A 16,162-nucleotide genomic window follows, 5' to 3' on the forward strand; every position below is an offset into this window, starting at 1 on the left:
AAAAAGAATTTGGCAAAAAAAGATGCGATTTACGCCATTGGACAACAGTCGAAAATGTACTCAAAAATCGTGGTGGTCATTTGACCAAAATTATTTTTATAAATAAATGTCATAAACCAACCTTTTAAATAAATGTTGAACCGTTGAAAAATTTTGAGCCGTTTTTTTATAGTAAAATGAATTCCAATTTTTAAATGGGCACCGCTATAGATTAACCACTAAGTGCAAATTAAGAGAAATGTGCTTACTGCAATGAACTGAGTTTTCTTGGCTTCGCTTATACCAAAGAGTATATACTCTTTGCTTATACCATAGAGTTATATTATTTACTCTATGCTTATACCGACCAGCTTGAAATTCTCGTCTTTTATCAAGGTAGCAAATCTACTTAGTGCGATTAACTTTCTTAAAACGTTTATGCGCCACAGTGTTTCCACTAACTTTTACTTTTTTAAAAGAAGGTTCTTCCACATTCAAAATGTTTAGTGAAAGACCTGTACTCTAACCCGACCGGTACTCGACTCCTCTTTCACTTTAACTTTTTTTTGCTAACTTCATTTTATTTGGAGATCGCGGAGAACCTGTACGTTCAAACGATTGCTACTCGTCTTCCTTTTACTTTAACTTTCGCTTGTTATGGTGCCGAGTAGAAAAACCAATACAGCCCCAACGCAACAGGACGGTTCGTCTTTACCCACAGGGCTTCGATTACTCGCGCAGCACGTCCCAACCAACCCGGAACCTCTATTCTTATTTCATCTTTTGTCCGGTTGCCACATCCTTACGGCTCCAACGCAATTCTCGCGACTATCTTCATAAGTACATGCATTTTATATGTTCTTCGTTGTCGCTGAACAAACTCTTGCCATTTTTTTAATAAATTTCAGAAGGGTGTAGTGGACAAAGTACATAGTAAAGTTGACAGTTGGTGTACACTAAATAGTTTACCCTTCAACAATTTTTTTGTTTTTACTTGAAAACAAACAAATGAGAAAAACAGATAGTGATCGATAGATTTTATTCAAATGTTAATCACTAATTTGTTACATCGTAATAGGATTTTTCTGTGTAACTTTCAGTAAAAATCTTCTACGACGAACTTTTGGTAACTCGCGCAAATTCGGGTGCTTTAAAATGAAATAGTAAAGTTAAATAGCTGAACTCAAAATAAAATTTAATCCGCGACATAAGTTAATTACAATTATGTAACATATGTATTAATTTCTAACTGAAAGGGCAAGAGCTTCGGTAGCCGGCGAACCGATACGGGAGTCTCAAGCGCCACCAGAAGTTGCTCACTTGCCTCTGGTCAAGATCGGCGGTTTCGGAAAGGTTGTCACAGATAAACTCACTCGGAGAAACGGTCTCTCCAGGGCCAACGGTCGGCCACTAGCGAATAATCTAAAACTAGCCTTACGGCACACGAAAACGGTATCAAATTCTCAACCCTGGACGGAAGCACAAAATAACTAACGGAAGCTAACGAGAAACAAAATTCAGGAAAGTACGAAAAAGATCCTCTAAATTTCTAAACCAACCTCTTACCTTTTATAAAATTCCCGAAATGCGGAAAGGGTCAGCTGAAAAATCCGGCTCGTCCAACGAACTAGTATTAAAGCAAAAATTGCAACTTCTTTAATCAAATGCTTCTCTGTCATCCTAAAAGTCTGGAAATGGCTTAAACATCTTGATTACTTGGCGCGCCTGAAATGACACTGAACACGGCCTAATCAGCCTCCGTTTGCTGGAGCACATCCAATTAGCTGCCGGTAATTATGCTCATTTAATTGGCCGGGATGAAATTCCAAAATTCGGTAGTCCAATTAATATGCATTGATGAGTTTTCGAACGGTTTAACAATAATTTAAATACCCCACGGGGACAGTTACAAAACTGTTAAATTCTTTGTTTACAATTTGCGGTTCAAATGTGATAATTAACTTTACACTTCATTGTCAGCTTTTGGAAAATAAAAAATTATGTCTAGAAGTTACTACTTGAAGCACCCGGTCGATTTCATACATATACCGTGCGTTCATTAAAGCTGGTCCTTTGGGAGTTGCGATTCTCCAACTGGTAACGTTGCAAATACTGCGAATTGTCCAGAAGGGGCAATTACCACATTGCAAATTACTTCGATGTAAATAAGCAGTGCGAATTATTCCGGTAGCGAAATATATGTCCGCATACGAACTACAGTGATGTATACTGTTTCATACTCTGTATAGGATTTCAACTTGAAGGAGACTCTGTTGACAGATAAATAAATATTTACAGAACGTATGCTATTTATGCGTGTGCGAAATTGACCACTACTGGAAATGACCAGCAAGAGAAACACTTTGTTGAAATATATTTTGGTGCGGATAATCCGGCAATGAAATGTCCATGTTGCGACTCTGGGACGAAATTAATTTTCTAGTGATTATAATTGAAATATGTCGATGTATATTCCTGTTGCCAAAAATTACAATGCTTATCTTCGATGGGTTTACGATCTTACAGGTCCAAGGATCGTATCATGCAAACTATTTTATGGTCGTTGCTTGACTATTACTTTTTGAACAATGCTATAGAGGGGACATCACTTATGTTAACAGAGTAGAATCCCGGAAACGGTAAGAGCTAGAAGGTAAGTTGAATCATGAGAAAATTCTTTTCTGTGGGGCATTTAAAGTAGCATTAAATATCAATGTCATAGAATATTATGAACAAAAATGGAAGTGTGCCAACGAAAATTAACATTAGTACCTACTAAATTTCTGTAATGGAAATCTATGATTTTGCAGCATTAATAGTATATTAAGATACAAGTGTATAATCAAGTCTTTAAAGCACGCGCAACGAGTTTAAGGGCACGACGCAAAGCGGAGTGCCTTTAACGTTGCAAGTGCTTTAAAGATAAATTATACACGTGTATCTTATAGTATTTTTTATTATACCTGCAGTATAATTTAAAAATAGGAAATACAATGAAGTCATATTGACGTTATACTCGAATACATGTCTAATTAAGTGGGCTGGGTGCTCGTAATTTCACGATTGCCATGGAAATGTCACTTGACGTTTGCTTATAAAAATCATCGTCTTTGTGAATTAAACGATTTCCATTTAAAAAGAGAATACACCGTTCATTAAATCGCTTGTAAAATCTAAACAAACGTTGGTAGGTGTAAAATCCAACTCCAGTAAAGCCTATTATAAAGAATATGAAAAGTTGCTTCCATGGATGAATAGGAAGTTACTTACGAATACAGTCTTAAATGAATCGATAATGCTGGCATACATGAAGGAAATTTTAAAGGTATTTAAATCTTTTATATTTTGGTGCATTCATTCAAAACTTCCAAGCAATGTTGCGATTAAAAAGGGGAACAGATTTGGAAGCATACCCTAAATTACGCGCGTTTGTGAAAGCTTCAACCAAAGAGTAGGTACAAAAGCCAAAGAAATGTTCTGCATTTACAGAAAGCGACCTAAGTGTGGTGTCACACTATGCGTTTTTACCGCTCCCGCTAAAACGGATGCGGTTTGACAGGATGAGATCTACTTGTCACACTATTCCGGTCTAACGGGATGCGGTTTTGCTATATTTTGGCAGTCTAAGTAGTGTCATGTCTCAATTATTGTTAAAGATGGTTTGTACGCTTGAGGCGGAGGGGTTATTGAGAAAGCAGATATATCGTTAATATTGGATTGATCCTTTTAATTCAGGACGAGAATCTCATAATAGGTTTGCGAAGTTTTATGAGAAAATTCGAATGAACAAGAACAAATTTGTTGTATATTACCGAATGTCCAAAAATTCAATTTCTACCCATGATTTCTCCCTACAGTTTTTATCTACATACTCTTTAGATTGTTTTTCCCACAGTGCAGTTTTTGCATGCACGCACTCGATGAATAAACCGACATCAAACATTGTAAACCTAACAAAACACCCGGTTGCAACGCTCAGTGTGACAACTGATGACAACCAACGTGCAACAACACGTGGTTTCATGTCATTGTGGTTGTCATGTCATCCTGCGCAGCGGCAGCAGGATGCGGTTGCATCCGGTTGGTGCGGCGAAAACGCATATATGTGACTGGTACCATTTAATAACGTGTGATATTACCATCCCGTCAAACAGGAGCGTTTTAGCGGGAGCGGTAAAAACGCATAGTGTTACACCACACTAAGTGTGGTGTCACACTATGCGTTTTTACCGCTCCCGCTAAAACGGATGCGGTTTGACAGGATGAGATCTACTTGTCACACTATTCCGGTTTAAAGGGATGCGTTTTTGCTATATTTTGGCAGTCTAAGTAGTGTCATGTCTCAATTATTGTTAAAGATGGTTTGTGCGCTTGAGGCGGAGGGGCTATTGCGAAAGCAGATATATTGTCAATATTAGATTGATCCTTTTAATTCAGGACGAGAATCTAATAATAGGTTCGCGAAGTTTTATGAAAAAATTCGAATGAACAAGAAAAATTTTTTTGTATATTACCGAATGTCCAAAAATTCAATTTCTACCCATGATTTCTCCCTACAGCTTTTATCTACATACTCTTTAGATTGTTTTTCCCACAGTGCAGTTTTTGCATGCACGCACTCGATGAATAAACCGACATCAAACATTGTAAACCTAACAAAACACCCGGTTGCATCGCTCAGTGTGACAACTGATGACAACCAACGTGCAACAACACGTGGTTTCATGTCATTGTGGTTGTCATGTCATCCTGCGCAGCGGCAGCAGGATGCGGTTGCATCCGGTTGGTGCGGCGAAAACGCATATATGTGACTAGTACCATTTAATAACGTGTGATATTATCATCCCGTCAAACAGGAGCGTTTTAGCGGGAGCGGTAAAAACGCATAGTGTGACACCACACTAGGAGGATTTTTATTTCATCCAGATGACAGTTTCAAAAGTCATACTTGAAGTATCGTTACTTAGCAACTTTAAAGCACGTGTGTTTTAAAGGTCTTTTTTCGCACGCATTTGAGTGTTTAAAACGGAGATTGTGATTCAGGTATAATAAAAAAGCTATTTCATTATTAGTTCGTGTTAAATCACAAATTTGTCGAATGTAATGTTTGTCGATAAAGATAAAAACAAACATAGCTACTATGTTGCCATGTAATAATTGATCCAATTTCTAGAAAACCGTGAGATACAAGCAAAACATCAAACAAGTGTTCCAATTCCTAACAAGTTGTTAATTTGTTATAAAAACAAAAATACTTGACTTTCTAGGAAATGGACAATTTAGATATTAATTATTAATACCTATCAAGCTAGGACATTCTTGAGAAAGAAAGTACATGTATGCTAATTATACTATAAAACCATTTTCTCTAATTGAACCGATATTCTAGGAGACGTCTAAAGTTACCATAATCAGAATGGTATCAACAATAAGTGGTCATCCCACCGCATAAAATCAAAACCTAAACCGTAGACGATGTGAAATTCCAGCAAAATAAAATAAGGAAATTTTTGCTCCAATTTAAGGCATGTGTTCAACTGTCCATCAGCGTAAAATTCTTTTTTTTCCCAGTAAAACAAAAATTCAAAAATTCGCCTTCCTATTTACATTTCTTCTCCGCAACGGTGCCTCCGATCCGCACATAGAAGAACTAATTAACTCCTTAATAGGTTTTTAAAAGTAGTCTTGTAAACGTTTTTCCAAAATTCCTAACACAAAAAATCAAAATATGTATTATTTATTACTTAAATTCAAAAATATACTGTTGTGAAAACTTCCTAAGACTGAAACTACCCACACAACTTACCCTTGTTAGCTCAATCTCACAAAAACTCTTTAAAACACAAATCTCAGGGCCCGTAAAATGAGTCCGACTACCCCTTTTTTTCGTCCGGACAAGGGGTAGCAACCTCGCCAGTCGGTGGCTAATACCTCCCTTAAATTCCAAATAAAATAATCCCTTGTTAACTGACTTCTGGAATGAAATTTAAGTCCCACCGATGATCCAAACCTTTTTACGTTACCAAACTCGTTTCACACTCGGGATAAAAAAGAAAACTTAACATTTGAGAAACACGAATCCTTGACCTTTACTTTGACACACACAAATAATAAATGACAAAAAAAAATTTTACAAAGCTAAATTTACAAAATCTGAAAAAATGACTTACACGAATTGAAACACAAAACCGTCTCAGACGGCGATTCTTACAATTAAATTAAAACAAAAATGACAGTACTCACGGTGCTAATCCTTTTTACAAATGCACAAACGACCGATGCACACAAAAACACAAACACAGCCCCAGCTATGTGCTGACACAGCTACTCCAACAGCTCCTCGGCGATGCTGGCGTTAAACAAACGTTCCGCCATGTCCAGACAATGTAAAATACAACGCAAACGAAATCTCGCTGCTAAAATGGCATTATTGTACCGCTCCTTTCCCTTCAACAAACTCCTTCCAAAGACCTTCTTAAACTCCTCGATGCCGGCGTAATCCAAACGTTCCCGGACTTTCAAATAACAATAGACGATGAATAAACTGACGTAACTTCAGCAAACGCAGCTACAATAAACTTTCCAAAAATCTTCACATAAGACAAACGTAGGCTTCGCGAAACGGTACAATAAGCGCCTTTTCTTCGCTGTTCAAACAATTTATACCCCAGCCATCGTCAAAGCATCAACGAAATTTGCTTACCATTGCACAGAGACTTGTTATAACTAGACCGCGCGTAACGTAGATTTTACTATAAGCGCCTGTTGTCAAGATAGGATAGGCAACCAACTGTTCAACGCGGGGCGGAAGTACGTTCTCGCAGTTTGCTTTGGCATATTTATTCTAGATTTTCGTAGCAAAAAAAGATAACATATAACTGTTAACTGTTTGAATCGAATTTATTGGTATTTTATTTGAACTAAATTGGTATATTACTGCCTTACTCTAGTCCTAATTTGATTTATATGTGTATTTTGGTGGTGAACACGCATGGGAAAATATACTCTCAAAACTAAAGATGTAAGTAGTAAGATATGATTATTTAGCGGATTTTGATTCAATATTATATGCCTATCCAAAGACCCAAATGGGCTGTAACTGTTATTTATTTTTCTTAGACTGCTGATAACCATTTTGTTTAAAAACCTGAACACATTTTCAGCAATTTGGCAAATTTTTAATGCATCGCTTGATACGTGCAGCAATCCTCCAAGATTTTTTCTAGTTAAAAGCTTTGAATGACTCTCTGATGCGAATATCGCATCTGCAGATATGGAACATTTAACAGACTTAGCTATTTTTCTTGGAACAAAACCTGAAATATACTTAGTACCAGTAAGTACTTAGTTCCGTCTGTATCTAATAGGCAAATAGGTACTGCCGTTATCTTGCTGGTAAAGGATGTAGAATAATAGTTCTACGTTATTTTAAGTGAATGGGAAAGTCGAAAACGCTCGGTATTGCATTATTGTTTAACACCTTCGTCGGTACCTTTCTAGAAAATCGGCTTCATTCCCCTCAGATGCACTATGGTAGGAGTAAATTTTTCTTTTTGAATGGCTCTGATCCATTGGCCCTTTATACTTTTATCCGTCGGAAATCTGCATATTATTTAAAATTTTATCTACAGAGTACATGTTGATACGCACGAGGTAACCTAAGTTTATTGGTTTATTCTCAACAGAAATTTATCTGTTTACTAATTCGAACTAATCACGAAAATGATTAATGAATGTAACATCTAAAATAACAGATTATTTCATTACATTGCACATCATCTCTGCGATTTTTGCCCCGCAGTGCATTGTGTGTTGCATACTGTGTCGACAACACCTTAGATACGTTAAGCGCAGTCTTTGAAATATATATTCAAAGGCGCAGTCTAGTTCTAGCAAGTCTCTGCCATTGCACTAGAAAATAGTACTGGGTGGCCCAAGTTATATAGCACAAGGGAACTAAAAGAAACTAACGCTAGGTATTGTCCCCGACGTTAGGCAATCAGTAATGCACACAAGGATCGATTTCATGGAAGCTGCTGATAATATGTTACCTGATGCAAGCGAAGTACTTACCAAGCTATTAGTTCGAAACTTGATGCTTTCAATAAGAAAGAGCGCAAATCATGAGAAGAGGTACGAACTTGAAATTACAAAACCCTGAAAAAAACCGTCGAAACACGATAATAATACTCATTAGTGTTTTTAATGACTTGACTACTTTCACGAAGACCAACTATTAGACTATTAATTTCATTTGGAACGCACTATAAACGCATAGTCTCAATTGTGCCAAGATAGTTCAACTGCAGTGCACTTGACTTGCATGATTATGAAACTTGATTGGATACTTTTCACATTTGAACCAATCAAATTGCGTTCTTTTGCCCGCAAAGTGAACTGGGAAGAACTATCATGATACAACCGACCCTTAGTGCACCATAAGTCTCTGAACGGTCGCATATCTCGGTTAGTTATGAACCATTTTTTTACTAGAGTAAAACCGAGATATTTAACCGTTTAAGATTTTTGGCGTACTCTGTATAACCAACCTCCGAAAAACGCAAGTCTACTGCAAAACTTTGCAAATCTTTTTGGATTACTTGGTGCTCTGAGCTGTAAGTCGAAGGCTTGCAGTAGGTATACAATGGATTGACATCCTATCTTTTAAAAAAAAGTTAAAACTACCAATGCAAATAAAACTAACTGAAACCCATGCCACATGATCGTCAACTACCAATCTTGTCTAGTGATAGGGCCTACGATGTTTTGTGTAACGAGTTACTACGGGATTTGTATCTATCGCTTTAAGGATCGGCCGACATAAATAAAACACAAGAAATAGGGATAGTGAAATTTAATTAAAAACGTTAATAACAACAAAATCAAATCCAATTCAAATCAGGATCCCTCTCTTAATTGCACGAGAATAGCTCTAGGGACTTTTTGATTACAAGGAAGGAAAAAAGTACTATTGAAAACGTTTCAGGACATGTACTCATTTACTTTCTCACTTCTTTTCTATTGCATCTTACAATTTCGCATTATAACAGTTTTCAGCACAGTATGAAAAATACACATAATATATCATATTTGTTTATGGTTAAGAGCTTAGCCGACTGCATTAGGACAACCGGTCGTACCATAACAATAATATAGGGGTTTTAGTTCAGGCGCCTGCCTTTGGCTACGACACAACCTGTATAATACGGAAATTTAATACTCGCATACAAAGTATTCCAGTATTCCAATAACCTGCAAGGTCAAATAATATGCATGGCCTGCCCATTGTAGCGACACAAACACCCCCCACATAAAGCAAAAAAAAACCCAACCCATCATACAAGCCGATAACAAATATAGTATTTGAATTCCAAAGCCACCTTCATGCGGATGGTTAAAACATAAAATACCTGTGAAAAGTTATATAGCACTACGTACATAAAATCTCCCAGATACTCTAAATTATCTAAATACCATGTATATTAATCTCAAATGAAATCCACCCACATCTGTGGAAAGTTCCGCTTTAACGACTTAAGTAACCAAAACCATAATACGCCCAAATTGGATTAACACCCTATACTAATCTTCACCCTTTAACATACAATAAAATCCACCCCGTAGTGAAGATACACTAACCTTAGCTAAGCTAAATGGTAATTTCCTAAAACGATTGCATCATAATTCGTATCAGGAGCGACATTCGATTAAACTTCTACTTACACGAGAAAATATTTTCTACGTATGTGCCATCTATAACAAATAAACAAAGCTACTTACCCCTAAATACGACCGTCAACTTTCAAACTTTGCGCAAAACCTTGCAAATTCAAATTGATAAAAGCAAACGCCCTAAGAAATTGACAAGATAGTAATACAAAACAATTACCCTACATCCTATGCTAATTACAGTAATTCCAAGGGAAAATAAAAGCATACATTTATCTATATTTGCAAATCAAACACATACACTTATTGAAAGCCATCATTCTTCTCCCGCATAAACTTAAACTTCGCAGCTTTCTCCTCTTAGCCCTTGTGCCTGTATGATTTAAAATAAGGAAGGAACATCCGCAAAATGATCCATTTTTAAATTAAACAACCCATTGACTAATAGTGGCATCATTCAATTATGTTGGCATTATTTTACGCCGCTATCATACTCTTAGAAATAATGTTTAGGGAATTTAATGTCCGCAAAAGTTACTGACGGTTGAAATAAAACAACAAACTCTCCATAGCATTAGGTATATTTATGTACCGTGCTTTTCTATATCATTCGCTAACTCCGGCAGTTCCATATTCTTAGTTTCCGGCAATGGAATTAACAGTAAGGGCATTAGCATCGCCACTGTTCCAAATGTAACAAATGGAACGTACCAGAATATTGCACCGGTACCAATAATAAACGGCGACACCATTCCTCCTACTTTGGCGAACATCATGTTCAATCCTGATGCACTGTTTCTTAGAGTTGTTGGATATAATTCTCCTGTAAAGAGATGCACAACCGAATAGAGTATCTAAAACTTGGTATAGTGATTGTTGGTAAGGTTATTAGAATCTTACAATTAGTCCAAACATAGCGCATCCAAAAAAGGAAACTGAGGCCCAGAAGGAATTACTATACACTGTCGCCATAGATGCAAATATGCATACGCCCGTGAATAAAGATGACAACGCCATGGCCAACTTTCGACCGCATCCCCGTACTATGTACACGGCGATTAAATTGCTGGGTATGGATATCAATCCCGTGATACACACAGATACGTAGATATTTTCACTAAGCGTTCCAGCGAGCTGATAAAGGCCAAAGTAGAGACATCCAATTGCTAGCCTGACAATGTGATGTCATTTATTGACATACAAGAAATAATTACTTACCAATTCAATGATAAAATCAACGTCCGTCCTCTAAACTTTGGATATACTTTTAATGCCTTTAGAATCATATGTTTCTCTGGATCGACGTAGTGATAAGCATCAATCGTTTTCTTAATCGCCGATACGTCTTTTCTATTAACCGTTGCAGCATGCTCTAATATTTCGACAGCTTCCTCTTTCCTATCAACTGCCAGTAACCATCGAGGCGATTCTGGTACAAACCTAAAAAGGCGAATGAAGTGATAGAATCCCGTCAATGAAACGATGTACCAATAATAACAGCAGTACAATGCGCAGCAAACGTATTGGACTATCAGCAATACCCTCCAATCTCTAATGAAATAAGCCAATAGTCCCATTAAACTAAAACCTAATCCAAACGGTATTCCGTGGAGGACAATAATTGTCGATCTGGAAGCGTTGCTTGACACCTCGATGCACATTACAAAACTGACGATCATTATACCGCTGGTAGATAGGGACGAGAGAAACCTGAAAATGAAAAATCCGGGAAACCACGGTGAAAGTGTTGATGCCAATCCGAAGAGTGTTTGTAACCAAATAGAAGTCATTAGAACAATTTTACGTCCGAATTTATCTGCAGCCGGTCCAAAGATTGGCATACCTACGAATGTCCTTTCGTATTATCCTTATATATGTAATTAAATATAACTTGCTAATTAGTTAAGGGAATGCTACAACTCTGCCTCTTAAAATTTTAGTATAGGTAAGTACACAAAAAATGGATAACAGTATACAGGGTACAAAAAAATTAACTGCTTTCCTGCGTACTAGAATGATCCCATAGCTACAAACTGTAATTAGTTACCAATAACAAGAAATCAAGCATATTCCAAATGAAAGTGTTTAAGGACTTAAAGTGAGAAGGAGGTGAGAAGGGATAAAAAAGCGTAGACAAAGCACAAAGCAGGTCAAGGAGGAAGAAATGGAAGAAGAAAAGTCAGCGAAGAGAGAATATTCTGGGAAAGGACACCTAAAAAAGAATGAAGGGAGCGTGTGAAAACCGTAGTGTGTGAATATGAAGGAGGATGGTCTGAGAGAAAAGAGTATGAAAAGGGAAGACGAACAAGAAGCGCGAAACAAATAAATTTAAAGAACTTGAAGGAAACGCGGAGGCCTGGAATATAGGAGAGAGCAAAAGATGCGCTGGGTAAGGAGCCCAGAAGGAGTAATGAAAGAGAAACATGTCGAAGGAACTTTGTTATTTGTGTCTGGCCTTCAACGGCGTTATTTTTCTAGAAGAAAAAGAACAATAGCAGTAGCCATGTATGTGAGATTCCGTTTTTGAGTAATAGCTTTTACCTTGATCATTGAAGTTATCTATAAATTAGATAACAGTTTTACGTACCTACACCCTTTCCTTAGTGGTTATGGATTAAAATTCAACAAAAAATCGTAATAGAAGAGTGAAGAAGACTTAGGTGAAAGATGGGAAAGTAAAAAGTGTAAAATTAGGAACCATCAAAGAATCCCAAAGGAAATAAACTTGATGAATGGAGCGTGGAAGAAAAGTGAAGTGGTGCGAAGATCTCAGGAAGACAAGGGCGAAAGAGGTTTGGACAGACCTGAAAGAATGCAAGGATGAATATCAATTAAAAGCAATTGAAATTGGAAAGAGTGTAAGTAAAAAAAAGCGTAAAGAAAGGATACGTAAAAGAATCGTCGTCGAAGAAAGGAACGGTCGCGTAAGGAGGGGACACGAAGTCGGGAAAGGTGTTGAGGAGGTACGAAACAAGTGCGACTAAGTGAATGAACGAGGCGTCGGTCGTGACAAAACCTGCATCAATGAGGCGAGAAGAATATCAACTTGAAGGTGGAAAACCTGGGAAGGAGACATTAAAATTGAAGCAGTGAAGCAAACACAAAGTCCATTTGAAGGAGGTGTAAAGCAAATAGGAATTAAGAAATAGAGCGGGTGGAGAGGATTCTTAAACGAAACAGTTTTTATAACAGGATGTGCGAACAAAGTAGACATGATGAAAAGAGCGAGAGAGAAAATATGTAACGAAATCGTGAAGTAATAATGAAGGGAAGACAGGACGACTTGAGGAAGGAGGTATACGAAGTGAATATCATAAGCTCAATTTGAAAGAGGGGGGGAGGGGGGCACGTGTTCCTTCAATGTTCACACCAGGTAACGATTACAGTACAAAAAATATATCCCTTCCAGTCTATGCATTAAAATAATGTTAGCTGTTTTGTATTTGTAACTCGTAAGGCCCTTCATTTTATTCTGCTATATAGGTAAATTGCTTACTTTTATTACAAATTACTAAACAATAAATTTATTGCTAATACCATTTGTATCATTTACTTCCGTTTATGTATGGGTATCTCTCGTTTTCGTTTAAAGTCCAATTTGGAATCGTCTGAAACTGCAGAGTGTGAAATGCGGAAGAGATTTGGATATCGTGAAAGAAAGACGGAAGGAAAAGGGAAACTTAAAATAGTGCAGAAAAGGAGGGTGGTGTAAACCAGACGTACAGAATGGAAGCGATAAAAATAGAAGCGCCAAGAAAGTATGAAGTAGGTTTGAAGTAAGCGTGAAAGCATGATATTAGAAGGATGGGATATGATAAAGAAGCACATTGGAAAGAGACGTTTGGTTTCACCAGGCAACACGTCGTCGTTTTCTACTTTTCTGTTAATTTTCTAGCATTTGGTATTTTTTGACAGAAATTCGCAATAAACATAGGTTTTTCCTTACCTAGAAGTATGGCAAGCATGACACACATCTGGAGAATTTCAACCAAAAAGCTTTTATCGCATACAAGGTCCCATTCCGATATTATCGATGAAGACATTTCCGTACGATTGTACTCGTAACCCCATTTGCAAGGAATAATCAAATTATCAGAATTTGGTTCTACAACATTCTTCATGAAACATGAGCTGCTAATTTTCGTGATCTAAAAATCACAGAATTCTTAAAAGCTGTTAGTGATGCCTATCTCAAAGTGCAAAAATTCCGTACTTCCAAAATATCTACTTGATGATGGATTCTGTTGGAAATTATTACTGAGAAACTAATTAAAATCTTCCACAATGCGATCTATATCAAAGTTAGGGAAGTAATAGAATTATGGTTTTATTGCATTTTGAATAGGTACCAGGAAATTATAAAAGTAAAATACCACATCCCAAAGGTATTGTACTAACACGATGTTCTTGCGATTTTATAATCTTTTCTCATACTCGTGGAATGCAAATAACTAATAATAAACTCTCCCGCCGACTTAAAAAGTTTGAAATTGACTCGTTACAAATTGTATAATTGGCAATTAGAGAAAATCATAAAAATAAGACTAAATGACCCCGTGATAGCAAACATCTATCTCTTTTTGCCCAATAATGCACCAGGCTTACATTAAGAAGATCGTCATTGACGGATATCATAGACTTCCATTCACTCTTAGATAAATTCATGAATTGCTTTGGAGGTTTACACCAAAATTCAGTGGTAGTAGGTGCTATGAACACGATTCCCAACTGCACCCAAGCAATTGGTATCTTCAGTAGGGACATCAACACTACTATCCTGAACTGCCATTTTCCGAAACTACCAATTGTCGTAGTCAAAATATCACTTTTTTTCGCGTCGGTTTCGTCACCTGTAACAGTTTCCTTGTAGGTATATCAAAAATAGTAAAAGTTCACTACGCACATTTACCACAACTGCCATATAATAATATGGACTCATTTTGTAGGGCTGTACCTTCTACATTTTTGTCCATAACTGATGTAACACTAACACACAAAATTCAGAGTGGGGAAGTCACCAATTTGTTTATCGAAAGGAAATTCATATTGTTGTGAACAAGTTTGATAAGATATTAGTTGTATTAAATTGTTCTACGTTACTTTTGTAAGTGCTAAACATAATATCGTGATTTTATGAGAACCTTGAATGCGACAAACAATAAATACATTTCTTATCTTCATTACTAATATTAATAACTAACCACGTCATTAGATACGTGTACCTAATCGTTTTTCCTTTTTCAGCAGCTCTCAAAATCATATTCGCTATTCTCTAGCCACACAAACACATGCATGTTATCCATGAATAAGAAACTATACATTCTTTTTAACCTCACCTATAAAAAATTGGATAAGGTTATTGAAATCACTCCAAATTTCGATTTTGAGATTTCTCCGGATCTTTAAGATTCAAGGTCCCACCAGCAATACAGGCCATTTGTGCTCAAACGGGCCTCTAGCGGAAAAGTTGTGGGGTAGTTTTGATTTCTTTGGTTCCAACAAAATTTCATGGGGCAACATTGGAAAATATACAAAAAAAGGTGAAAAAGATATTTTTTGGCAGTTTTTGTACAAGAGGTAATATGGTTCAAAGAAATTGCTCGATGTGGTTTCCTCATAGGGGTTTTGTTCGTGTGCAAAGAGGCTGTTCGCTTGGAATCAGCAATTATTTTGACCAACAAACCACAAGGCTTTAGTATGTAAATTTTGCTCTTAATCCTGCGAAGTCTCAATATCACAATGCGAATTTCCCTTTCGTCTAACTGAACCAGCGCCTGCTTTCCAAACAAGTTTCCAATTTCGAGCAATACCCGCGTATTTTTAAACATGGATAATATTGAAATTAACTAAATTATGAAGTCTCTGGTACAGTATCTGGAAGTTATAGAGCTGTTCAACAGATTGATTTAGAAAGGACAAACCTAAAGGTTTATCTGCACTCAGAATCAAAAATTTCAAGGAAATGTATAGTGTGTCCCAGATTGCGTGGGATTGCATGGGAAATTTTTTATTATTAAAGATAGAGAATTGGTTCAAAGGACAATGTTTTGCAGTTTTTGATGCTTATTTTAAATTTCCTTGCGGAAATCCAAAATGTCGAATAGGTTCGACGTAAATTCAAAAAAACTAAAATTGGCCATTTCCTTTAATGTCTTATAAAAAAGTTTTATATAAAAGTTACTTTTTTTTTTCACAATTCTATTAAGCCCGTTCGGCCAAATTTGGCTATTTCAAGGCTTGTAGCACAGGTATTAATCTTTCACTGTTTTAAGCACTATGTGTTTATATTCACTATTCGTTATTGTTTATTAATTATTTACTGTTTATCCACTATCTCCATCCGATAAGTAAATATCCTGTGGTAATCTTCGTTTCAGGCGGGTATGTAGGTTTTTTATTCCTAGATTATAGTGTTCACAGGCTGGGCTTATGCGTAGTTTAAGTGTTGTATTGTTTATACAGCGTTTTAATAAAAGCATTTACGAGCGGTATCCCGGTTTCTCGGTGGATTTGC

At 36.7% G+C, this 16,162-nt stretch overlaps 1 protein-coding gene across 1 annotated transcript; it reads right to left on the reverse strand.

Moving 5' to 3' along the window:
- Positions 1-10,211: 10,211 nt before the first annotated feature.
- LOC116163589 (organic cation transporter protein-like) lies at positions 10,212-14,800 on the reverse strand. The gene is made up of 7 exons (XM_031477599.1): positions 14,552-14,800; positions 14,254-14,498; positions 13,595-13,796; positions 11,137-11,491; positions 10,867-11,088; positions 10,549-10,819; positions 10,212-10,502 (listed from the first exon to the last, which is right to left on the reverse strand). The coding sequence occupies exons 1-7, from the start codon at positions 14,619-14,621 to the stop codon at positions 10,233-10,235; spliced, it is 1,635 nt and encodes a 544-aa protein (XP_031333459.1). The 5' UTR covers positions 14,622-14,800; the 3' UTR covers positions 10,212-10,232.
- Positions 14,801-16,162: the final 1,362 nt, after the last annotated feature.

The sequence above is a fragment of the Photinus pyralis genome, unplaced genomic scaffold, assembly GCF_008802855.1.
Source record: "Photinus pyralis isolate 1611_PpyrPB1 unplaced genomic scaffold, Ppyr1.3 Ppyr1.4_LG2, whole genome shotgun sequence".
NCBI lineage: Eukaryota > Metazoa > Arthropoda > Insecta > Coleoptera > Lampyridae > Photinus > Photinus pyralis.

What these genes read in the sequence shown, in the direction of transcription:
- LOC116163589 (XM_031477599.1), bottom strand. Translation starts at nt 14,621, where the DNA reads ATGGACAAAAATGTAGAAGGTACAGCCCTACAAAATGAGTCCATATTA. An exon ending in TTGTACTGCTGTTATTATTG is followed by an intron (nt 11,089 to 11,136) that starts GTACATCGTTTC and finishes TCGCCTTTTTAG; the next exon opens with GTTTGTACCAGAATCGCCTC. An exon ending in TTGATTTTATCATTGAATTG is followed by an intron (nt 10,820 to 10,866) that starts GTAAGTAATTAT and finishes TCACATTGTCAG; the next exon opens with GCTAGCAATTGGATGTCTCT.